The following is a 23847-nucleotide window of genomic DNA, read 5'->3' as shown; positions in this document are numbered from 1 at the left end:
CTCGTTACGAATCTTCCAGCCTACTAATCCTCTCGAAAGATACACTATAGTACTAGTGTGGTGTAGTGTCATAGGGTGATGTGGTTACATCACAACGTTAAGGTAAGTTTACTCGACCTTGATGCCTTATTTTCTCAAACTCGATTTCAAATATAAATGTGCCAATAACGCGTGGACTCGCGTGTAATATTGCTCGGTAAATCACCACCGGGATGGTCCTATTAATGAGGCAGGCCATTGTAGGCTGTCCATGCACCTGGACCGGTGTCCTACTTGGATACATTCAGCATGCCAGTTTACTTGTAGGTATTAGCTATCGCCTTGAGAAAATCAGAGGGGTTAAAATGTCAATTGAAGCACTATAAGATGGCTAATAATCTAGGCTCTTGGCTCTGTTGGTATTCCCAAATTCCGACCTGGAAAAGCTCCTCAACATTACGGGTATAATACATTTCCCAACACCTGCTCTACTACTGTGGACCCCCTCGTCCGTCTTTCGAATCGACGCGTCCAGGCGTGAGCGCGTCATGCCAAGCTTAATCATCTGAATTCCCCTCGCGCGCCCGAGGCCGGCATCCAACAGGGCTGCATCGCAGACATGAGCAGGCGAATAGTACCGCTCAGAAGAATAAAACATCTCCTTGAGAAAAGAATATGCAGCTAACCATATACTTTGGCGCAGAATGGGACGCCTGCGCCACAACTTCCACAGATTTTCTAGAGGACTCGTTCAAATGGAAAAGTACGATGTAGCTCGCCGTAATCTAGCATTGAATCTTCCTTTTTGTCAGACAGAGCCCCATTAAAATCCGTGCCTGCCTGCCTTGTACTCGTATTTGGCTCTCTGGCTCTTCAATGTCCGTCCGCCGCCTGTCTCGCCAGATCTCTCACCTCGACAGTCCCTTTCCCTCCTTGCGCCAGGGCGACGACAGGAGGCTTTTCTCTCTACCCGACGCAGGCGACCATGGCGACCCGACGTAATAATGCCAGCGAGAAAACCATCTCGCAGGCACAAGGTGGCCCGCTACCCTCTGACCAAGTCTCTGATACATCGCCAGCCGTTCCAGCGTAAGTGCACACAAGAAGTTGAGGGCTCCGACAAAAAGAACTGCCTTGCCTCACGTATGGCAACCTGACACAAAATGTAGCGCCGTCATCTACAAGCTTCTCGCCTTCACCGTGGCCATGATCTGTGCGCCAATCGGCTCATACTTTCTTTTGCTCAATTCTGTCTTTAGAGGTAGGCGATGCGATGGCTGTCGCAAGGACGGCCGATTGATCCTTTTGCATGATTTTATACTAAAAGCAAACCAGGAAATGCCATATATTCTGGCGCCTTTGCTGCTGTGGTAGCGAATGTTGTCCTGATCGGCTACATTATCGTGGCCTGGAAAGAAGACGACAGCGAGAATATCGAAGCAGAAAAGAAACTCAAAAAAGCTCAATAGCAGGCCGAGGACCACGAGACTGAAGAAGTAGCCTTTCAAGCTCTTTACCGACCTGTGAGAGGAGCGGGATTGTGTCATGTCCAGATTTTTATGCAGGGCTATGGAAAAACGTGTGACCTGCACAATATGTTTTGCGAGAGCGTGCCCTTCCTCAGCTTCACAGCTCGTATTTCCCCAAAGCCTGCAGAGCCATCACACATGTAATACACCTTTTCATGCCACCGTTGCTGATGTGACAGCCACGTCGACTCATTTCCAACCCATCATTCAAGAATTACATCAAACATTAGTCGTAAAAAGAGCGCTCCTGCCCCAGCTACACAAACCCCCCGTGTCTTATGCAAGGAGAACGCCAGTGAAGTCGATGGAGTGTTTTACCAGGCGCCGAAAATGAAGAGGGTATCAGCTCTAGTTGCCCAGTCGGGTGTCCTGTCAATGATCTCGTCTGCTGAACCTCCGTTTGATCCAGCTCTGCTTCTTGGTGGAAGTGGCATTAGTGGGTGATGTCATATCGGTTGGAGAAGAATTAAGCGGAATAGGTTGCCGAGGATTGTTTGGGGCTGGAAGAGCGAATCCTTTGCTTGGGACTGCTGGAGGTGCCATCTCCTGACCATAGTGGTCTTCACCAAATCCATATGATGTGAGTGGCTTTGTCGGAGATACCTGGTTAAACTTGATTTCGTTTGCGTACGGGTTCTCTGGCGTGAAATCTTCGGGCTTGGTGCGTAGTTGGTGGAGCTGATCAAAGGAGCTGTTCTGGGAACTGGGGTTCGTGGATTTTCCATACTCCTCTGAGCCGGAGGTCATTGTCTCGTAGGACTGGTGGTATGAGTGGTATGACACAGGACTCTCTCCGTTATGATATCCATTTTGATGACCATTCGGGTTCCCGTTCTGGTGAGAGCCTGGATACGGGTAGGTTTGTTGACGCATAGGGGGTCTGGCAAACATTTGGGACGACCCTGGAGATTCTTCAACTGCACTCTGTGGGCCAAATCCGTATGATGAGTTGCGGTAGTAGCCACCAGCTGGCGACATTCGTGGTCGCTGCGGAGAATAGCCATTGTTTGAGTAATAGCTGGTTCTGCGGTTCATATCTCCATTCCAGCCGACTTGAGAACCTACAGAAATCAGTTATGGCTCATCTAGTGTGCCGAGTCCAAACATACCTGGCCTGCTATTCATGGACGTACGACGTGAAGTGGTCCCCTCTGCAGCTGCGTTGAATGCACGGATGGTGTCAAGAGGGCGCTCCAGGCGATGACGGGTAGGGTTGGAACGGTCAGGGTCGGCTATCGAGCCCGATTAGAACAGACGGACTCCAAGACGCCAGATGTCCTGAGGAATCACTCACTGATGACATTGCCTTCGTTGTCCTTGTGCAACATCTTGCGCAAATCATCCACCGTAGATGCTTCCTGTGCTTGTTCCACTGTGATACAAAGTCAATACTTGTTTGTCTATCAGCAACAACAGAGGCGCGCTGACCTGGGGTGGCCTCAGTTATGGCTTTTGAAGGATCAGCCTTCGTATTCAATCTCTTCTTATCCCGCGAAGTCTCCGTGAGGTCGATCTTGCCCGTTGAAGAGTTACTGCGACGGGAACGCTGGGAAGAAAAGCTCATGGCTGTCCCAGCCCGCGGGCGGGTCTCGGAGGGTTGTGGGGAGATTGGAGGAGACATGGTTGTCATGGTGCCGGTGATAAACACGTCGAGATAAGAAGAAACTGATTCAAAGTTGGATGGACTAGGATAAGTTATCCGACGCGGGCGAGGGGTGGATATCGACGACGGGGCGCAAAAGGATTTGTGAGATTGTGTGAGCGGGTGGTTGGTATTTAGACCAAGATTGAATAACCGCGATTGAAGGAGTTTGTCGACACGACGAAAGGACGGGAGGCGATCAGGTGTGAGGGAGGGTCGGTGATATTATTGCTTTGTGCAGCGACACCCTGAGGAATCCTGTAATGCCTCGACAGTGGCCAGCACGACGTGACGGTTTCTTGTTGCTCGAGGTGGTATGGAACGCTCAGGTGGCTGGCGGAGGATTTATTAGTGACAGGGATGATGTCGCTGGCGAAGATTTGTTTCAGGACGGAGGGTCCGCAACAAGCCACAACAGGGCAGCAAAGACCAGGTGGTGAGACGTGCCCACGATTTTCCGATTGCGTAGCGACTGACGTAAAGCGTTGGATTTTATTCCTTCGTGCTGGTCCCCAGCAGTTCCTGTCTGCCGCGCGAGGGCTGGGGGCGCTGAAATGAAATGATTTTAAGTGAAATAAGAAAAGAAAGAGAGCTCCGTTGAACGAGGGGTTCGATTCTAGACCAGATGGACGGAGTCAGAACGCACGGGAATAGTCGCGGAACGACAGAATCCAGAGCAAAGACCTAGGAAACATCAAGCTCAACAAGAAAGAAAGAAAGGTTCGGGAGCAACAGCTTCAGCATGGTCCTATATCAAATGTTATGCGGATATGCATCCCACAAGCCCAGCGAAGGGACATTTGGCTGCCATTGGAATGGAGAAGATTCGCGCATTACTCGCACTCGCCCTGGGGCCACCAACACACCACGGGTGGCACTGGTGCCACCGGGCCCAACAACACCCCCAAGCGCCGATTGCGCGATACTGGGCTTGGTAAGGTGTCACTAGCCTCCCTGTCACCTTTGTGCCTGGGTTTTGTGGGTTACACGGCTGGGTCTGTTGGTCTGTGCAGGGGTTGTCTCTGGATTGTGGACTGTGGCCGGTAAATGGTCCCTTGGCTGCCATCCCCTCTATCGATAGGTCACGGTAGACCTGGAAGACGCCCGCTCTGCCCTCCAATACGGCGGCCGTTGGCTGTCCACACCACCCTCCCACTTCCCTCCCCCCTCTCTCTCTCTTTCTTCACTGACCTTAGTATTTTACCCATCTCTCTTTTCGACAACTCCAACCCTCCAGGTATGTACTCTCCATTTCTACTCGTACAAGGAGGTACCTGACTGCTCCATAGTGAGTGAAACTAGCTCTCTAACTTCTCCTTGTACAAGTTTTTTTGCGGAATCTGTGAACAGACCTGTCAGTACGTTCAGAGTAAAAGGCCTCCCTCCCTGCGACACTGCGGACATGGGTTCCTATCATGATCCTCGCGTAGTTGGCAATCTCAGACCCAGGCCAGGCATCCTGGCGACATATCTGCCACCGCATCTCACACCTGGTCTGAAAATCATCGCCAATCATGCCATGGCAGTCTCACAATATCGCGGGTTAGGGTTCTCAACTGCAGCAGAAATGCACCACAAAACGTTGCCTTTGGTTCCACTAGGACACAAATCCCCCAATTTTCTCTGACAAGATCCGCGTGGATGCGACGCCTGCCATCATTGAGCATACAAGTGACAAGTACCATGATACAAACAAGGAAGAGAGCAAGACGAAAGCCCCGAGCCCCGACCCCCCGATCTCTGTCTAACTCGTCCCGTCTCTAGCTTCCTCGTTAAACGCTTCTGTTTGTGCCAAAAATCAAGAACTGGCATCACTGGCACTGCTGGCATCTGGTTGTAACTGGCATTTGGCGCACCTCAAAACTCCGTCTCACTCTCTGTTTCGCATCACCAGCATCCCCCAAATCTTCTTGTCCCTGGAAGGACGCGCGGCCCACACTAGAAGAGGAAGCCCAGCAGAAAGAAGATTCAAACACGCGATGGAGCCATAGCCGCGTCCGTCAAGTCTCTTTACCCACCGTGGTCTTCGGCTTTTCAGCTTCTTCAGCATTTTTCTCTTCTTTCCAAACACTGTCCGGCCCACTCTCTCTTCCCCCATCCCCCCATCAGAATTCTCTTCTCCTGTTGCATACGTATATTCGCATTGACTTTGCAGCTTAGCATGCAGCCGACCCGCTGTACCAAGACACCTTTTGCATCATGACTTCTGAGACATGCTGCATCTTCCGTGGCTGATCCGTCCAACCTTAACCTTGTTTGACCGAAAGGAAGCTCATCGATTGAACTATCAAGTATCACGGTGGAATCCCTCGTCGGAGTTATGGGTCTCAGGCACAAGCTGCCGTTCTCCATCTTTGCCAGAGCATAAAACCGTGGTTCTGCCACCCGGAGCTTCCGAAGTGAATGCTTGTTATCATGAGAGGCCTTCATTAATTCTTATTCTGGTGTAATTTAGAGCCCGGAGCTCCATCTCTACCGACTAGCTGCTAGCATGGCTTGTTTGCCAGGCACCGAGCCAATGATATCTGCGCCTCCACAGAGAATAGTTTGATAGGTATGAAAGTACAAAAGGCCCTACCATGTATTGCTTTCCGACCAAAAGCAGAAAGCAGTTGCTCGGTGTTCTCTACCTTGTACACCAGACAAGCCTACCGAGTACTGAGTTAGTACTTCGTATAAATCCAAGGCATGGATGGCCCTAGGTACAGCCACAATCGAGGTTATCAAGCATCCACAGGACGTGCCCTCAAGCCACCACATACACACATATGTCCCTCCCCCGCTGCAGCATGTTCCGGTCTGCTCTGCCACGCCATGTGGCTTCTCTCGGTAACTACCAACATGAAAAGCTCCAGTGACATCACCATCCACCATCCACAGCTCCATACCCAGGTAAGACCAGCAGGTGGCTCTCCCAAGACCCTCTCGAGGTCCTGAGAAACTCGTAGCGGACGATCGCGAATGCTAGAACTCGTTCGAGAACGATCTTCTGAAACAACCTCCTGAAGATCAAACATACTCTCCCTCGCCCCTTCCATCGAGTTGGAGGTAGGTATGTATGTACATGTACCTCGTACATCGGCGGGCGTGTATCTATCTGTTCACATTTACCCCTCCTCCATCCTGGCATCACACTACGGTGACTACCTGGCTGGTACCCTTTGTGAATACCACCCCCCCTCACAGTACTGATGGCACCATCTAAGCAATGCCGTCCGGAAATAGCTTACAGGGTCGACACTTGGCAAATGCACGACATCGACGTCGACATCGACATCGACAATCGTGGTATTTGCTGTCCATCCAATGACAAAAGGTCTGTGAGAGAAAGGTGCAGAATATCTCTGTGTTTTTGTGTTTTTGGATATCATATCATGACGTGGCAACGCTGCCCTTTGAACCTTGTGAGCAGGAGTTCCTCCCCGATGAGATGACCACGAAAAGGAAGTCTACTTCTTTCAGGACGAAAGGCAGGTCTATTCAACACGAATAAACGTCGTTTATTCGTGTAACAAACGAGATCATTCACCTATACTTTTCCAATACAGCCGTGCGCATTATGTGGAAACACATGCGGTAGGTCAGCGGCGGGACGACGACAAGGGAACGCTCTTTATGATGAGAATGTCTTACCCACGGCTTCGTTCTGGCCCACAGTGCGGTGGTACCCAGGAAGATGTCCCCTTTACATGGCCCAAACGATCACCGCTTTCAAAAATGGACTGGACGACCTCAACTACAATTTCGCTGGGGTCCTCCTCCCGGCCTAGGGTCGATATCTCGCCAACCTTTGGGCCAGGGATGACATTCTACAGGAAGCGCTGATACCGAAGATGCTCAGCGTCCTTCCCCTGCAGGGTTGAACTAGCATATCGATCAAATCTGGTGGAGCGTCGCCAATTGACTAATGTCCGTTTGCAATATTATACACAACCAGACACAGGGATCATGTGCTGAAGACGATCCCACGGTCAAAAAAAAGAGGGGTATAGAAGTCAAGAACGGTTCCAGTCCGGAGACCTAGGGGTGCTCGCAGAAGATCCAAGTTTCGTAATGCACGTGCGTGAGTTTCTTCGAGGGAACCCAAGGACACTCCCAAACTCCACTGGCTTTTACGTTGCTAGCCTTTGCAGATAAAAAGACTGTATGTGTAGCTTATGTCTATCTATCGGGTGCTGCCACGCTGCCTACGTGCATCACATTGGTGCTAGAAAATTGGTTGATCTCGTCCTAGTGTCAATGCCAGCCTTGCCTTGCCCGAGCCACTCGCAGACGCCAACGCAAAAGCATACCCTGTAGCTCTCAACTGTCTCTCGCCTTCTGCATAACTGCGCAACACATTGGTCGTCGAGACCTCTCGCCAATACCAGGAGCGGGGCCTGAATTCGAGCTTCCACATTCTACCCAGAAGATCGCTTTTCAAGTACGCAAGCTCGCCCGCTCATGCAACATTCCAACGGGATCGATGTAGATAAGGATAAATGAGACTGTAGGTCCAAAAGTCCAGTCTACAACTTGTTGGGCGTGCTCTGGGTGTTCCACTGGTATCCAGCGGCGTCGCTGAACTTGTAGCCATAGGCGGCGATGAACTCATCCAGGACAGCCGGACCACGAGAGCCTGCAGGGAGGGATCATGTTAGCTGCAATCTAGCAAGAAACTTTTCGAGCAGGACGAGGCTTACCATAAGGATATTCCATTGGCACAATGTCCTTTTTGGTGTCCAGGTACTGCAACAACGGCGTGAAGATCCTCCAGCTGGCATCCAACTCATCGTCACGGACGAAGTTGGAATGATCTCCTTTCATCGCATCGAGGATCAGACTCTCGTACGCCTCAGGAATCTTAAGGTCTGAGAAGCGGCGACGGTAGGTAAGATCCAGCTCAGTGACAACCGTCTGCATGGACAAGCCGGGAAGCTTCGAGTTCATCTTAAGATAGACGGATTCGTTGGGCTGAATGCGGATGACGAGTTCGTTGCGAGGAATATCCTTGAAAATACCCGAGGTGACATCCTTGAATTGTACGCGAATCTCAGTCTTCTGCTCGTTAAGAGCTTTGCCGGCCTTCAGAATGAAGGGCACACCGTCCCAGCGTTCATTCTTGATGAAGGTTACCAACGAGCAGAACGTCGGACACCGCGAGTCCTTGGGGACTGTGTCATCTTCCTTGTACGCAGGTTTGGTCCCATCTAGAGACTTTGCGTACTGTCCAATGATGGTGTTCTTAGGCTCGATGGCTGGGATAGCCCTCAAGACTCTGACTTTTTCATCACGGATGTCTTCAGCGGAGAAAGAGATTGGCCTTTCCATAGCGAGGAGAGTCAAGACTTGTAGTAAGTGGTTCTGCATGACATCACGAATGATACCGAACTCGTCGAAATAACCACCTCGTCCTTCAGTACCAAAAGGCTCCTTGAACGTGATCTGGACGTTGTCGATGTGGTTGCGGTTCCAGGTCGCCCCGAGAAACTCGTTACCAAATCTGAGGATGAGCAAGTTCTTCACCATTTCCTTCCCGAGGTAGTGGTCGATACGGAAGATCTCTTCTTCTTTCCAATCGGGCTCGAGGCTGCGCAAATTCCAAGGTCAGTCTGGCTGCAGTTGCCGACGATACAAGCTTGCCACTTACGCCTTCTGCAACTGCCGTGAACTTGCCAAATCCTTGCCAAACGGCTTCTCAATGATAATTCTGGCGATGCCCTTTGTGGGGTAGCAGTTGCGCTTGAGGTGTTCCGAGACTGTGATGAAGACGCTGGGAGGGAGGGCCATGTAGAAGACTCTGTTGCCCTCCTTGCGATCCTTCTCAATCTCTTCGATATGTTTGTTCAGGGTCTGGAATGGCTCATCTTGGTCGTATTGCCCAGCAATGTATGTGCAGACAGAACAAAATTGGTCGAGTTGTTCCTCAATATCTTTTGTAGGAGTCTTTATGTAGGATCGAACTCTTCGCAGGTATTCAGCGTGATCCATTTTGGTTCGGGCATATCCGATGATCTTGATGTCTTTGGGGAGGAATTTGTTGCGAAACTGTCGTTGTAGACGTGTCAGTCAACCTTCTCAAACACCACAAATTCAATGGGAGGGCAACGTGGAACTGACCAGGCCGAACAGTGCTGGGAAGGTTTTCTTCTTTGCCAGATCACCCGAAGCGCCGAGCACAACTATAACCGTGTTCTCCTTGAGTTCGATGGAACTGTCAAACGGTGGTCCGCATTAGTGAGATCCCATTCAACAATTTTCTAAGGACGTCGGGGGGGTGGGGGAGAGCGGGAATCGACACCGCCGTGCCTTTACCGATGTACTCACCCTGCATCTCCCAGCTCATCGGCATGAATGATGGTGTCGGCCATGGTGACTGAAGTAATAGGCGATGTTAATGAATGAATGAGATAGAGATGGAAGTGAGATCAGCAGAAAAAGTCGGCTCAAAAATTTACTGAGATGGTGTTCTGTCAATATGCGGTGGGATGGACGATTAGCGGCGCCAGGGTGACAAAGCTGTGCTGGTCGCCGGAAATAACAATGGGGGAATTTGGGCAATGACTGCGGAAGCCGGACTCTGATGCTGTGAGTAGTTCCGCCGCGGTCGAGATTGATGAGGTGCCGCTACTCAATGCTGGGCTGAAAGTTGAGTAATGTTTGACGGTGATGGTGGGGCAGAGCGCACTTTGCACGGGGGGAGGACAGCAAAGGCACTGGGGCGGTAGATAGTTACCTTGGTTGTTCAGGCAGCTCCTTCCCTACACCTTAAATTTGTCCCTTGGTGCCCCGCGAATGCTTCGAGACCGCCCTCCGGAGTTTGGCTCGGCAATAACAATCCCGGTGTTGAGGCACTATGGATATTGGTGAGTTTTCGTTGACGTTTCGAGTGCTATCAGCACCTACAGCAGAGACGAAAAATGAAACGACAGGCATATCACTGCTCAGCGCAGGCGGCATGAGTTTTATCAATGCAAGTATATCTTGACAAGCAAGACCCAGATGGCACATTTCGTCACTAATCAGTCAGCATGCCAGCCGCCGCACCCATGAAAGCCCATGACTGAAGCACCCTCCGCTTGGTGTCGTTTCCTAGCCTATCGAGAACCCATCTGCCACCCTCACCAGGCGGAATCTTCGGCTATCCCCTGAGAACCCATCTGACCTTTCCTCGTGTTTGCCTGTCGAGGAGATTGAGTTGCTTCGTCACTGTACCACCCTTATGTAATCGCCTTCTCCCTGCAGATTTCTAAGTCTGGACAGTTTCTGGAATGCCATTGAGCTCTCTGGATTGGTTTGGTCCAACAATGCCTTGTCCAGAGCCAGCTTACCATCGTCTTCGCTCAGTGGAGATGGTTGTAGGTTTCGCAGCTGAGAAATAGATTCCTCAAAGAGAAATCGAGCCGCTTGATTGCCGAGGCACCAGAGTATTAGCCTGTTATTATTCCATGGTCTCTGCGACGGCACGCAACGGTGATTCCTTGACCGATTTTGTGGACAATTTAGGAATAGTCTACTTTGGCGCCGTGGCACCCTCGATATAAAAGGTAAATCTCGGCGGAACAGCTAGAAATCCAAATCGAATCACGTGATTTAACGAAATCTTGGCAGGCTAAGCTTGACACAGACTAGTTGCACACAATCCCAATTTTCGTAGGCAAAGACCGCAGTCACAACCACCAACATTTCGAGAGTTGGACGAGACATCCAAAGAATCGACCACGTCCCATTCACTTTCAGCTTTTCGTCGTCAACCAGTTCTCACGCCGTCAAGATGGTCTCCGCCGGCGGCCACAGATGTACGTGCATCCCCCCGACTACACTCTCCCTGCTGTTCCCTGTAAAGAACATCAAATGTCGCAATTGGGATTTGACCATGACATTGGTGCAATCAGCAAGGCGGCAAGAATGTGTTGGGATCAAAGCTGACCATCCTGGCGCCGTATAGTATATGTGAAGGGCAAGCACCTCTCCTACCAGCGAGGCAAGCGCAACACGAACCCAAACACATCGCTACTCAAGATCGAAGGTGTCGATGACACGAATGCTGCAAAGTATGTTTCTGCCTCAATCTGAGCAACCGCGCTGTCTATCTCTATCTTCTTCACTTCCTCGATACGTGGTCAATTCGAAGGAAAGGGACAGAGCAAAAGAGGAGGATCGGGGTTTGAGAGCTTGGGATCATCCCTTTGCGCATACCTCGAATACGCACCTCGCTCTTTCTAGAGTTCCAGCTCCAGATACCACGCAACTTTCCTCCGTCCTCGATTTACATTCTCGCCCCACGTTCTTTTTTTTTTGAGGGATATGCAGTTTGCTGAACTGAAAATCTTGCGAGCCTTGAAACGATTTTGTTCACTAACTTGTGATACTGCAGATTCTACCTGGGCAAACGCGTTGCATATGTCTACCGTGCTTCGGCAGAACGACAAGGCAGCAAGATCCGCGTGATCTGGGGAAAAGTCACCCGCCCTCACGGCAACAGCGGCATCGTGCGCGCCAAATTCCGACATAACCTCCCACCCAAGAGTTTCGGCGCGGGCGTGCGGATCATGCTTTATCCCAGTTCGATATGAGTTGGTTGCCTTTGAGTGGATGGGAGGGGGGAGTGGTGCTGATTTCCCCACGCCAGAAGATGTCCTCCCGGGCGTCGGATGAGTGGTGATGGGCATTGGGAATGGATGGACTGGTGAGAGGGGCGAGTAAGAAACATGATTGACCGATCACGAACGAGGCGCAAGCGAAAGAGATATCAGCCTCGGTGCATGCGAGGTATGATGGGGAGAAAGTCTCGTAATCGCCCTATGCCTGGTATGCTTAAGAGGTTGAGCTAGACAACGAAGCCTGTCACTGTGGGCCTTTGGCTCCCCTCGAAGGTGATGCCCCTTGGCACAAGAAATGGTGGGAATGCTGAGATGCCGGGAGTGGTGCGATTGCTGCTGCTGCTGCATGGCATTCACGGGAAGAGGCACAATGGGCGCAAAAATGACTAGTCAACTTGGTCGCGAGTTTCCCCCAGCGCAGCATTTGTTTCATTATGCATGTGCTACGGAATGACACACACAAAAAAAAGAGAATCTTTCAACATTGTCGGCTCTAGGGCAAGAGGAGTGAGTCGAGTTACTCACCCTCCCTGCTCTTTTCTTTTCTTTTTTTCCTTGCTTTCCTGCCCTTCTCTGCTTCAAGACCCTCATGCTCCTCGAGATACTCACTTGAAATCGCTCGAGCATGAGCTTGTCGTGACTTTCCACTCCGACGCCAGGTTTGCGACCCCCTCAATGAGAAAGAGTGGGTAGGTTACGAGTAAGGAGAGCTACTCGATAAGTTTTGAACCTCAACTCAGAAAAAAAAACCCTTCGATGTGTCATGTCGTAGCCATAACGATATATTACATTACTCCACATCTATCATGTACCGACCCAGTCTCACCAGCCCGAGGACACGTACATACTGTAGGTGGCCAAGGCGATCCCAAAGTTCTCGCTCGCCGGCGAAATGCTCACGTCCAAGTAAAAGTGCCCCAAAAGTCGCAACGTTCGTGACGCTGATGGCTCGCTCCCTCGCGGACAGAAATAGTGCGTCTATCTATACACAAATACGCCGTATATCACAAGAATGCAGCCGCCCTAATATATTGTTTTTCCGGCCAAAAATTTGACAAAGACAAGACGATTTCATGAAGAGTCGGGTCCTCCGATCAGAGGTCGGACTAGGGCGTTGGCGAAGAGGGCGACACCCCAGGCAACGCCTTCCCCGACGACGCTGCCGGGACAGAAGTCGGTTCCCGCGTTGATGACGAATGCTGTTCGAAACATCGAGTCAGTAACATGCATAAAACGGGTACCTCATGGTGCTATAGGAGGAGACCCGGGGGGGGGGGGGGGGGGGGGGGGGGGGGGGGGGGGGGGGGGGGGGGGAAGGATCAAAGCTTACTGCTCCAGATGACCCAATTCGTTGCAAAGACGCCGACCATGGTGATGCCGGCAACAGTAAAGACGAATCTCCAGAATGTCGACAGCGGTGAATCCGCATCGATGTACCCAACCATGTTATACATGATGCCATTGGCGCGCTCCTTCCTGCTCCTCGAACAGGCGTGGCCCAACATAACCACCCCGAGGAGCACACTGATTGCACCGGCACCGGCGATGGCATAGAAGGAATTCCAGAAGCGCAGGTATGAGGTGTTGTCTGAACAGACACCAGCGCTCAAATTATCGGGTCGATGCAGGATATACCAGAGCGCAAAAGGCAGACTGAATATGTTGAGCAGTGTGTCCTCAACTGTATGGTCCTTAAGCGACCACAAATAAGTATTCTGGTTTCCCTTTTGGCCAAAGCACACGCGGGCGATGATAAAGTATAGGAGCGTAAAGACGGTGGCTCGGGGTCGCATGGTCCAGAAGCCGAAGAGCATGAAGGCATTGGGACGAAAGCCATTGTTTCGGAGAAGGTAGGTAGCAGCAAACATGGCCGCGATAGATATAATGGCTGTGACAACACCCGCAAAAGGTGTCCACCGAGCGCTGGGAAAGCAGCTGTACCGGGCAACGGCTCTGCGGACTCGCTCGTGGCCTACCAGCAGGCTGATGTTAGCTTGTCATGAGTGGGACAAAACAGAGGGATAACTTGGTGCGAACACACGGAGTCTTACCAAAGATCAAGGACAGTAGGGCTACTTCGGCGTTGAAGATAGCAATCGACGCAAGGAGAGAGTAGGTTGTGGGACAGTTGGTGAGGTCAGCTCTGTCAACAAGGCCCTGTGGCATACAATTGACATTGTTGGCCATATCAACAGGGTGCCGGGTAAGTAGGCTGGCAGCTGGCTGGATAAGGCTGAGGCGCTGAAATGACTGTGATGTGGGAGCCAGCAAATACAGTCCTACCGACACTGGCGAATGATTCTGCTTTGAGAGACTTTGATCGAGTAAAGATCATCGGGCTGGAACATTGCGATTAGCAGGGCAATATATACGACCATGTTTGCCCGGTAGGCGACATGATGGGAAGACATGTGTTTGGTGGGGGCTGTGCCTGATTCGAAGCCTCAAGAGGCTTGCAGGAATCTCGTATTCTGCTGTACATGACCCCAATGAGTCCTACAAGGTATCCACCTGTTGAGGGTTCTCGAATGAGAGCCTGCATGAACTGGCACCACCCTTACTAGTGGTCAAGAGCTTCAGTGAGGGACTTCAAGGGAAGCCAACATCGTCGAAGTAGATTGGCCATGCGGGTGTTTCTGAGGATGATTGGGTCTGGCCGCATTAGGTAGCGCAAGCCTGGCCTTTTTCATATATGTCGTTCAAAGCGTTCGTTGCGCACCTTCACGGTCAATGAGGCAGTTGAGCTTCTTCCGTGAATACACGATCAAGTATCCCCAAACAAGTTCCAGCGGGGTAAGCCACTTTGGTATATAAAGAGCAAAAGTTCTGGTAGAAAGAGAATGTAGCTGATGGAGCCGGATTGAGATGACGACCAATGAGACCGGCTTTGGACTAGGCTTGGTGTGAAAATGCTGAACGAAACTGGCAACTCTCTGCAGGGCTGGTCGAGACAATGGGCTGAGGCGGCGGAGCGAACAGGGGTCGCGCAACTTAGTTGTCCAATGGTGGAATGGGAGCAGAGCCAGCCACTCTCTAGCCTCATCTAGAGAACGCCCAACTGGGGGCGATGCTTGTTGAGTCCCTATTGCACTGGAGCCGTCCGTTCCGGGTGATTAGTGTGATCTTATCAGGTAGGACATTGTTCTTTATAGATCGAGGTGCTCAGGTCAAGTGGTCTCAATAATCTCTTTTGCCACGAAAGTCAACTGGACAGGAATGGCTGCAATGAAGTCGTATTCCACATGACAAGGCTTTTATCAAGTCAAGTGCTTCAGCCGTCTAGCAGCTTCGGCTGAGATCAAGGAGCACAACGCTCCGATGAACATACACACGGCGATTGCATTCGGCGCGTTCTTTTTCAGATTGAGCCACCGATCATGGTTGGAGACCTCATCAGCGACTGGGGAATGCTGGCTTGGTTCTAGGATCGAGAAGACAATCCAACTGACAAACGTCCCGACAAATTGTGGCAGCGTTGTATATACATTCAACACACCCAGGTAGACGCCCGCAAGCTCTCCTGTTGAGGAATGGGCGTCACCTTCATCGGGATGATTGAGTCGCAGCACATCCTCGGAAAAGGTCCTGCGATGTTGTCGCGCGATTTCCATCTCGACACCGTAGTTCTCATCGATGCTGCCACGGACAGCGGTATAACCAGGCACAGTTGAACCACTGATATTGGTAGGAAATCCAGAAGACAGCTTATTGATTTCGATACCCAGCAGGCCAAATGGTGCCCAGCACGATATGGCCCAGGGTACGCCACAAGCAGCTACCAGGAAGCTTGCAGAAGGAAGTGTCCGGACCCATGGGGCAAATATCGTGATGATGGCAAAGGAAAGATTCGATAAACTCCACGCCGATATCAAATCGGGTCGAATGTCGTATGCCGCCGCTAAAATCTTTTGGAAAAATTTGGGAATCGAAGCAGGGGGCCTAGGGGTAAATTTCGTATCGGGTGCTTCCGGTGATTTGATGAGGAATGGGAATATGACCGACGCACAGAAGGTGGTCAAGGAGAAAAACACCAATGCGAGGCTACCTATCCGGCCGACATTCCCCAGAGAGTCTTGTTCATCCTCGACACCCAGTTCGCGAGCAGGAGCCTCGTAGCGATAGTAGATTTCTCCGACGAATGTGCTTGAGTAGAACAGGAAGGGAAACCTTAGAACCGGTACATTAGTCTCTCGCCCGTCGCTGACAACCACTAAGGGCATTTAACTCACCATCCAACCCAGTTCCAGAATTGTACCCAGCATATAGCTCGTATGCGTGTAGGGAGGTCAAATGTCTTCCGCGCAAGACCTAAGAGTACCTCTTTCACCGAGGTATGGTCGTTCTCGCTAGGTAACCTCACTCTCTCTGTAACAGCCCAACAGCTTATGCCCACGGTGGACCATAAAATCAATGTTGCAATAACCGTCATTTTCTTGAATTGAGTGTCACCTCCCATCCAAGGTGGGAACATCGCAACCAGATCAAAAGTGCCGACGAAGTAGCTGGCTAGATGACCTGCTGCGACCAGCCTCGATGCCCACGCAGATCCAGATTGTTGCTGCGAGACCGGTAATGTATCGACAATCAAGCTGCGACAACACGCCTGAACTGCATTGATTGAAAAATCGAGGGTATAAATGCACATAACGGCGACCAGGATGGTCATGGTCTTTTTCATGTCGCCTTCGGGTAGGAAGCAGCCCACAAATTCAGATGTCCAGCCCAGCAGCAGCAATCCGCCACCTGTGACTATGGCACCCCCGACCATATAAGGTCTTCGCCTGCCGTATCTTGACGTTGATTTATCCGCGTAAGCCCCAACAATTGGTTGCATGATCAAGCCTGAAAGTGGTCCTGCGATCCATACTAGGGATGTTTTCGACTTTGTGAGACCGAGCTGGAGAAGATAGGGAGTTCCGTAAGTCACTGTCAAACTGCTGTTAGCGTGCGGAATGGAATGAACACCGGACTAATTTGTCCAAGGAGAGGGACATACTCTCCAAGCCCCAGCAGAACCTTTTGTTGAGCACTTGTCAGTTTCACAGATTCGTTGCTAAAACCGGGAGGGAAGTAGTGTCACATACTGAATGCCGACCAGCGAGGCGGCGAGCAAGCACATACGGATGGCTTGAGTTGAGCCTTTGATGGAGGGCGTGCCACTCCATGTTGCAGTTTTCTCCATTTCATCGAGGGGAGGAGGGAAAGAATGGGAGGAAACCGTGTTGCGCTGACCGCGTCGGTAACAAAGATATGGGCGCACTGGATCGTAAGAACTGCAAGTTCTCTTCTGTCACCAGCGACGGCCACGAGGGTATAATATTAGATTCCATGGCCCTGGAAAAGGGGGATTTCCTTATCTCGGCGGTGGATGCCATTTTGTCTTGGAGGTCGCGTGTCACATAATGAATATGTAAAAGGTTGCGCAGACGCGTTTCTGTTTGTCCGCAATGACGTATTCTGTCCTCTTCGCAACGAGCACACAATGATTGACGAGATCAGTGTGCCAAAAATCAGGCACCCCGGACCAGTGATCCTGGCGAGCTGGGTGCTCTGGTTTCAAGGGTGTGAACCTTCGGACTATTACTTTTACGCTTGTAAATGCTCCGGATAACAGATGTGGAAGGTTTAGATTGTGGCACCCACGTGGTGATCGATCACCCAGGCACTCCTTATGCAACCATTCTCCTTCCTGGCTGGGTCAGCTACATAAATTGACATATGTTTTTGGTCTATGACAATGGGTCGTCTGTGACTAAGACTGCGAATTCCACGCTCTATTCAGGCCTGGCCATCACTTCTTCACGTAATCTTCCGAGGTTGCACCACTCCCTGGATGAAATCAGCCAACAATGTAAGGCGCCACAGATCAGACAGCCGCACCGGAGATGAAGAACCACTTGTCAACGCTGCCGTCGATTGGCGCAGGGGGGATGTTCTGTCCCGGAGGGATCTTGGAGAGTTGAGATGGATCGACACGATCTGGGGAGCCGGTATTCGTGACATTGGCCAAATTGATATCACCACGTTGTTGCTTGCCGGTGACCAGACGTTCCCAAGCGTCACTGCATTCACGGATAATCTCCTCGGCGTACTTCTTGTTCTTGCATTCACCACTGAAGGCGAATTGGTTCTCAGGCTTTCCATCTGGGATCTTGTAGATGCGGAACCATTCGTTTGTCGCTCGGAGCAGGCCAGGAAGATGTCGCTCGACGTCTTCGATATCGTTCAGCTTGGGGGCAAGAGGATCGTTGACCTGTAGCGATATTAGCATTGGAAGGATGAAAAAGATACGGGCTTTGACAACTCACATCAATGACAATGATCTTCCAGTCAGTCTCTTCTTCATCGAGAAGTGCCATGACACCAAGGACCTTGACCTGCTTGATCTGACCAGTGTATCCAACCAGCTCACCAATTTCGCAGACATCCAATGGGTCGTTATCACCCTTGGCCTTGGTTTCAGGGTGTACGACGTTGGGATCCTCCCAGGTCTGTGAACTGGTTAACTTTTGAATCCCATCTCTTTCGTCCTTGACCGCCACTCACTCTTGGGAAAGCACCATAGTTCCAGAGGTAGCCTTTGTGAGGAAAGCAGTTGCGAACGAATCGGAGCTTCCCTTTCTTGACGTCTTGCTTGATGGGGTTCAGGAATTCGTCTTTGGAGATCTGGCGAGCGGTCAGCCACTGCATTTACATTTTTGAAGACTTTGGAAGTTCGAAGTTCGAGATTTCTTACCTCCAGTTTTGCGTTGGACCATCGGGGGATCTCGACGACCATGTTCAAAATTGTTTGCTGCTCGTTTGCATAGAGAGGAATGTCATGGAAGGGCGAGACCGGAGTGCCATCTTTCTCAATGTAGCACCTGAACTCATTTGTGTGAAGAGCACCAATTTTTCTGGGCTGGTATTCCGAAGGCTGTTTACTGTACGACATCGTGGCGGACGCTGGACGTGGTAATGAAGCAGAAGTAGAGAGGTGCCGAGCAATGGCTTCTGAACGTTGGGAAGCTATGGTTGTAGAGGTGGAGTGGCGGAGGGGAGGAGAGATGGAATTTTCTGTCGGCTTGGTGGAAGCCAGGGCGAATGTGCCAGTGAGGTAACGATGAGCAACCTTGTTGGAGGTAGGGGCGCGGGGTGGGAGGCACAGTGTTGACAATTGGCGGTGAAATGACGACTGGTTGTGAATGGACGAGAAATCCGGAAGGCTGCTGCAGGTGCGCGAAGTGTGACTTCTAGACAGAATGCCAGACACTCGAGACATGTGCATATGAAGGATGAAATAGGCCAGACTAGACTTACTATCCGAGGGATCTAGGACTTTAGTCTCGCCTTACGATTGTGCAACATTAATATTTCCACCTCGGTCGGTGAGAACGACCAGAGCTTCCCATACTCCGAAAATACTATTGAATTTTGATCTGGTATCGATGACTGTGTTGCCACAGTCGATCCCGAGTTTTTAGCTATCTTCACGTGATGGAAGATGGACTTTATCTCCACGTGATACCCGTACATGTTTGCCGCCTGCGCAATTGCGACGTCTCTAGATCTGCGGACAAATCGTTTATTTGGCTTTTCCACATTTGATTCACCACTGCGCTCCTTATGACTGTCGGCCATGTTGTTCGGCCGCAGTCTCTGTTACGACGCACTCTATCCCTCCTAGACTACCTTTGGCCCTCTCTAGCTCCGAGAATGGCAACCCCACTCCCATTCAAAGATGTTCCTCATCTCCCTATTCCCGCGAAAGGCATTGACTACCGGGGAAAGATAGTTCTCGCTCCCATGGTTCGGTCCGGGGAACTTCCATCACGTCTTCTGGCTCTCAAATACGGTGCTGACCTGGTATGGGGTCCGGAGACGGTTGATCGATCTATGATTGGAACTACTCAGAATACCAACCCTCGCACTGGCTGCATAGAATGGACGCGGACTTCCAACAACAATTCAACAAGTGTGATATACCGCATTGACCCACAGAGAGAGTCGGACAAATTAATATATCAGATTGGCACCGCTTCGCCCGACTACGCCGTTCAAGCTGCGACACTCGTTGCTCCGTATGTTCGTGGGATTGACGTGAATGCTGGGTGTCCAAAACCTTTCTCTACTTCAGGTGGTATGGGCGCGGCACTGCTTCGGACTCCTGATCATCTGTGCAACATCCTCACAGCTCTCGTCACGAAAGTGGGAACGCCTCATGAGATCGGTATCAGCGTCAAAATTCGGTTATTAGAGACACCTGAACTGACCTCGGAGCTTGTCAACAAACTGTGTAAAACTGGCATCATCGGCTTGACCATTCATTGCAGAACTACGCCAATGAGACCGCGAGAGCGCGCTATCAGGGATCAGCTCCGGATGATCGGTGATATATGTAGAAGCCATGGAGTCGCTTGCTTGATGAACGGAGACGTGAGATCTCGTGAGGAAGGGTTGGCTTTGGCAAAGGAGTATGGGGTCGATGGGGCAATGATCGCCACAGCCGCCGAAGCCAATTCATCAGTTTTTCGCAGCAAGGAGAACGGTGGATTGGCACCGTGGCGAGAGGTGGTCAAAGAGTATTTGCAGCTTGCGATGAGTGTCGAGAATAAGTGGGGTAACACGAAATTTCTCTTGTCTCAGCTCATGCCTGGAAAGAATCCGGCATACCAACCGGTTCAAAAGTCGCGAAGCTATCAAGAAGCCATTTCGCTTCTGGAGATTTCTGACCCCGAGATTGTGGCGAAGGCAGCAGAGATCGATCACATTCTTGGTCTGGGAACTCCACAAACAACCAAAGCAGATATCAAGCGACAGCACAGACAGGAGAACCGAGAGAACCATTTGAAGAAACAAGAAAAGAAGAGGGTCCTGGAACAAAGAAGTGACGAGAACGAACACATTCACCAGGAGCGGAACAAGAAGCAAAAGGGCGAAATCGCAGCAGAGAATGCAGGATTCGATGGAGTTGGCCAGGGTGCTTTGGCGGTAACAGCGTGAGCTGGCAGTGACAGTGTACGTCCATGGGCACCGATTCTCAAAGTCTGGAATCGCTTTTGATCCAGAACGAAACCACCACTTTCGTTGCACCACGCCTGAATTGGCATGTACGCCCGCTGCGTGGGTTTCTACAAGACGTGCAGAAAAGTCTGGTGTCACGGAAATGTCTCAAGGCACCGAAACCCCCCTCATGGGGAGATAGGAGAGATCTGATGTCGCTTGATCTGCTCCCGGAGCAAGATGTATCGAGACGGATTGTGATCCTCTGAGGTGCTCCGTTCAACAAATTGACGGCCCTCAGCTCACGAAATGCCTGTCGCACCACCATCACATGGGGAGGGAGAGGACAAAAAGGCATTCGGAGCTTTGGCCCTTTAGCGAATGATCTTACCTGAGCCATATTCACTCGAGCTGATTGCGCGGAGACGCCACAAGGCCTGGCCAAATAGTCCTCGGAAGACACGTTGAACCATTGAGTAACACAATCTCTGTGTTCCACTTTTGCCTGTATACAAGACATAATCCCACTTCATGTTTTCCCGCTCTGAAACACGATTCACAATGATTCTGTCACCAAACTATATATACAACAGCATCGAAATGGGCATAGCTGAAGACCCAGAATTCTTTTTGATACATGCTGATTCTTCTCGGAAAAGTCATCTTTTCTCGCCAACGTCGCCATCCTGAAATCCATTGATGTTGAGGGACATATCCGGTATTGTCCCTTCAAAGGGAAGGTAGTATTCGCATGCCTCCGTGCCCGCAGTGACTTGGGCACCCATCTGCCCTCCTAGGCTCTTGTGACATCTGAGACCGAGGTTGCTGTATTTTGTTCGACGTTGTAAGGAGCAGGGATTGTACGCTGGCGTGAGCTTGAATGCCATGCTGGGTGCGCCATCGATCTCCGATGGTCTGGCTCCAGGACAGACCACCCGCGAGACCATCCACCTCATAGTACGCTTCAGAAAGGTTTGTATACTCTCCGACATCGAGACCCTCATCAGCCGGCCAGCTCCTCCTTTCTTGCCAGTACTCTTGCGTGCCTGTCAACTTCCTCCACAATATCGGTTAGCGTGACCTTCTCTCCGGATCCCTTCTTCGAAGAAGCCTGTTGCGACGCCTCGGCACCCCATGAGTATTTCACGACTTTGCCGTCTTTGAATCCGAGTTCCAAGGTGCTGGGTTCGGAGGAGCTTCGGGGGAGTGCAGTAGAGGAGATCTTGAGAGTTTTGTGAGCATCGGCGGGGAGTAGGGTGAGGAACAGCCGAGGAATTTTGGATGATGCACTGAATGGGTTGAATCTCGCTTTTAACGAGGTCAAATATGTCGTTATCATGTTTGCGGATCAATGGGTGGCTTGCTACGTATTTTCTTGGAGGAAAGACACAGGCGCATTGGAATTGTTCTCGGAAAAAGGTAGCTAGTCCCCAACCCTTCGGCAAACCTGCCCGTTTCCCCCTTGTTTGCTTTGTTTGCACCGTATGCATCGCCTTTCTGGATACATGTCAACCTCTCAAACAGGCACGAATCCCCAGTTGTCATTGTGTGCAAAGATGTCCCTCTCCCTCTCACAACGCCTTCAAGCGTTGGCAGACTCCTTCAAAGAGATATCCTCCCAGATCCAAGAACTCCGCAAGTTCTCGGCCAGCTCATATTCTACCGGCGATCCAGATGAACGACGTCTCGAGCTCGCTACCGAAATCCATGACGACCTTAAGAAACAAGAAGATAGGTTAGACATCCTGAGGCAAGAATTTGAAGATGATGCCATTCCGAACCATCGGCGAGACCTCTCGAGCCGAGAAAGTGAGCGGGAAAGAAATGCCGACTTGTTGGCGCGACTCACAGAGGATCTGAAGAGCGCGCGGGCCAATTTTCGAAAAGCGCAACTTCAAGCGAAGAGGACTGCAGATGCAGAGAAGCGGAAAGAGAGAGAGCTGTTGTTTGCAGACCGGAAACAGGACGGCAAACAGCAGTCGCGGGGAAGACCTACACACGAGAAATTGACGCAGGACGAACTGGCCCTTCGGGCAGCAGAAGACGTTACCATCGCGTTGCGGAGGGTGCACCAACAACTCGAGGGAGAGCTATCAGTCTCACAGTTCGCTCAGCAGACTTTGGAAGAGAGTCAACAGGCACTGGACAGCTTGGCGCAAAGCTATGCGGGAACCACAGATTTATTGAAAGCAAGCAGGGGGTTTCTGGGCCAGTTAGTACGGAGCAACAAGTCAGACACTTGGTTTCTGAGGTCCTCCTTCTATCTACTTGCTGTCACGATATGCTGGCTCTTCTACAGACGGATCCTCTATGGCCCTCTGATGTTGTTTATTTGGTGGCCTTTGCGCATGATGTGGTGGGTCACTTTGACAAGTATGGGAGCTGTGGGACTGGGACGCAGATCTGATGCTATGACATCGCCTGCTGCAGTGCCCTCTGTCACAGTCTCAATGCCTGGCATGAATGCGAGGGGCATGCCAACCCACAAGTCTGGCATTTATTTCAAGAGCATGGAACTCCCAGCGAAAGGGGGAGGTGGAAGAGGGCCACCACCAGAGATTCCACAGCAATACTCACACGAAGGAGCTGCGAGTGATATCATCAAGGAAGTTGAAAGAATAGTCGAAGACCAAGGTACAGATGTAGACGATATCACCGACGAAGAAAGAAAGGCACAACAAGAACAGCCGCGAAACACGTTGAAGAGGATGATGGAAGTTGACGTCGACCGAGTGAGGGACGAGTTATGATTGATGCTATGATGAATTTGGGTTGTGCAGACTCTATTGTATTTTCTTGGACAACTCTTGTGCCCTGCCTGCTGAAGAGGACCTCCTGGATCGCTCAGCCTCGTCTCATTGTGCTGACATCATTTTTGTGCTATACCACTCAACACATCCTCAGGTGTATAGACTAGGACTCTTGTCTGGTATATCCCTCAGGAATCACCTGGGGGGGAAATCTGCTTGGATATTCTGGTCCTTTGGCTCATAATACTTTGGAGCAGTGCTTGACTTGCATGGTTATTAGTATCACGTGCGTTCCTGGGAGAACATTGCCAAGCTAGAAGCCACTTAACGCGTCCTTCATCCCCGGGACGCGTCCCGCACCGACAACTTTTGGAGGTAATCCG

The 23847-nt window shown here is 51.0% G+C and overlaps 10 protein-coding genes across 10 annotated transcripts; 4 read left to right on the top strand and 6 right to left on the bottom strand.

Moving 5' to 3' along the window:
• Positions 1 to 964: 964 nt before the first annotated feature.
• Positions 965 to 1448, top strand: Z517_02722 (uncharacterized protein; the record flags this gene model as incomplete). Its single annotated transcript, XM_013431831.1, has 3 exons — positions 965 to 1068; positions 1149 to 1240; positions 1315 to 1448. 3 exons carry the CDS (start codon positions 965 to 967, stop codon positions 1446 to 1448), a joined length of 330 nt encoding a protein of 109 aa, XP_013287285.1.
• Positions 1449 to 1880: 432 nt separating this feature from the next.
• On the bottom strand, positions 1881 to 3129 carry Z517_02721 (uncharacterized protein; the record flags this gene model as incomplete). Its single annotated transcript, XM_013431830.1, has 4 exons — positions 1881 to 2569; positions 2618 to 2740; positions 2803 to 2880; positions 2937 to 3129. The coding sequence occupies 4 exons, from the start codon at positions 3127 to 3129 to the stop codon at positions 1881 to 1883; spliced, it is 1083 nt and encodes a 360-aa protein (XP_013287284.1).
• A 4529-nt stretch (positions 3130 to 7658) lies between these two features.
• Positions 7659 to 9500, bottom strand: Z517_02720 (glucose-6-phosphate 1-dehydrogenase; the record flags this gene model as incomplete). The annotated part of the gene is made up of 5 exons (XM_013431829.1): positions 7659 to 7768; positions 7833 to 8719; positions 8780 to 9177; positions 9250 to 9343; positions 9457 to 9500. 5 exons carry the CDS (start codon positions 9498 to 9500, stop codon positions 7659 to 7661), a joined length of 1533 nt encoding a protein of 510 aa, XP_013287283.1.
• A 1403-nt stretch (positions 9501 to 10903) lies between these two features.
• On the top strand, positions 10904 to 11705 carry Z517_02719 (60S ribosomal protein L33-A; the record flags this gene model as incomplete). Its single annotated transcript, XM_013431828.1, has 3 exons — positions 10904 to 10928; positions 11078 to 11183; positions 11507 to 11705. The coding sequence occupies 3 exons, from the start codon at positions 10904 to 10906 to the stop codon at positions 11703 to 11705; spliced, it is 330 nt and encodes a 109-aa protein (XP_013287282.1).
• A 1098-nt stretch (positions 11706 to 12803) lies between these two features.
• Z517_02718 (uncharacterized protein) lies at positions 12804 to 13919 on the bottom strand (the record flags this gene model as incomplete). The annotated part of the gene is made up of 3 exons (XM_013431827.1): positions 12804 to 12931; positions 13063 to 13704; positions 13784 to 13919. The coding sequence occupies 3 exons, from the start codon at positions 13917 to 13919 to the stop codon at positions 12804 to 12806; spliced, it is 906 nt and encodes a 301-aa protein (XP_013287281.1).
• Positions 13920 to 14989: 1070 nt separating this feature from the next.
• On the bottom strand, positions 14990 to 16914 carry Z517_02717 (uncharacterized protein; the record flags this gene model as incomplete). The annotated part of the gene is made up of 4 exons (XM_013431826.1): positions 14990 to 15899; positions 15962 to 16658; positions 16729 to 16748; positions 16817 to 16914. 4 exons carry the CDS (start codon positions 16912 to 16914, stop codon positions 14990 to 14992), a joined length of 1725 nt encoding a protein of 574 aa, XP_013287280.1.
• Positions 16915 to 17523: 609 nt separating this feature from the next.
• Z517_02716 (inorganic pyrophosphatase) lies at positions 17524 to 18666 on the bottom strand (the record flags this gene model as incomplete). Its single annotated transcript, XM_013431825.1, has 5 exons — positions 17524 to 17561; positions 17613 to 17985; positions 18041 to 18223; positions 18279 to 18398; positions 18469 to 18666. The coding sequence occupies 5 exons, from the start codon at positions 18664 to 18666 to the stop codon at positions 17524 to 17526; spliced, it is 912 nt and encodes a 303-aa protein (XP_013287279.1).
• Positions 18667 to 19427: 761 nt separating this feature from the next.
• Positions 19428 to 20714, top strand: Z517_02715 (uncharacterized protein; the record flags this gene model as incomplete). Its single annotated transcript, XM_013431824.1, has 1 exon — positions 19428 to 20714. One exon carries the CDS (start codon positions 19428 to 19430, stop codon positions 20712 to 20714), a length of 1287 nt encoding a protein of 428 aa, XP_013287278.1.
• A 1003-nt stretch (positions 20715 to 21717) lies between these two features.
• Positions 21718 to 22053, bottom strand: Z517_02714 (uncharacterized protein; the record flags this gene model as incomplete). Its single annotated transcript, XM_013431823.1, has 1 exon — positions 21718 to 22053. One exon carries the CDS (start codon positions 22051 to 22053, stop codon positions 21718 to 21720), a length of 336 nt encoding a protein of 111 aa, XP_013287277.1.
• Positions 22054 to 22270: 217 nt separating this feature from the next.
• On the top strand, positions 22271 to 23464 carry Z517_02713 (uncharacterized protein; the record flags this gene model as incomplete). The annotated part of the gene is made up of 1 exon (XM_013431822.1): positions 22271 to 23464. One exon carries the CDS (start codon positions 22271 to 22273, stop codon positions 23462 to 23464), a length of 1194 nt encoding a protein of 397 aa, XP_013287276.1.
• Between the last annotated feature and the right edge of the window lie 383 nt (positions 23465 to 23847).

The sequence above is a fragment of the Fonsecaea pedrosoi genome (genome assembly GCF_000835455.1).
Source record: "Fonsecaea pedrosoi CBS 271.37 unplaced genomic scaffold supercont1.2, whole genome shotgun sequence".
Classification (NCBI taxonomy): Eukaryota; Fungi; Ascomycota; class Eurotiomycetes; order Chaetothyriales; family Herpotrichiellaceae; genus Fonsecaea; species Fonsecaea pedrosoi.
Note: the sequence above shows the minus strand (reverse complement) of the source record. Positions and strands in the feature narration are given on the sequence as shown.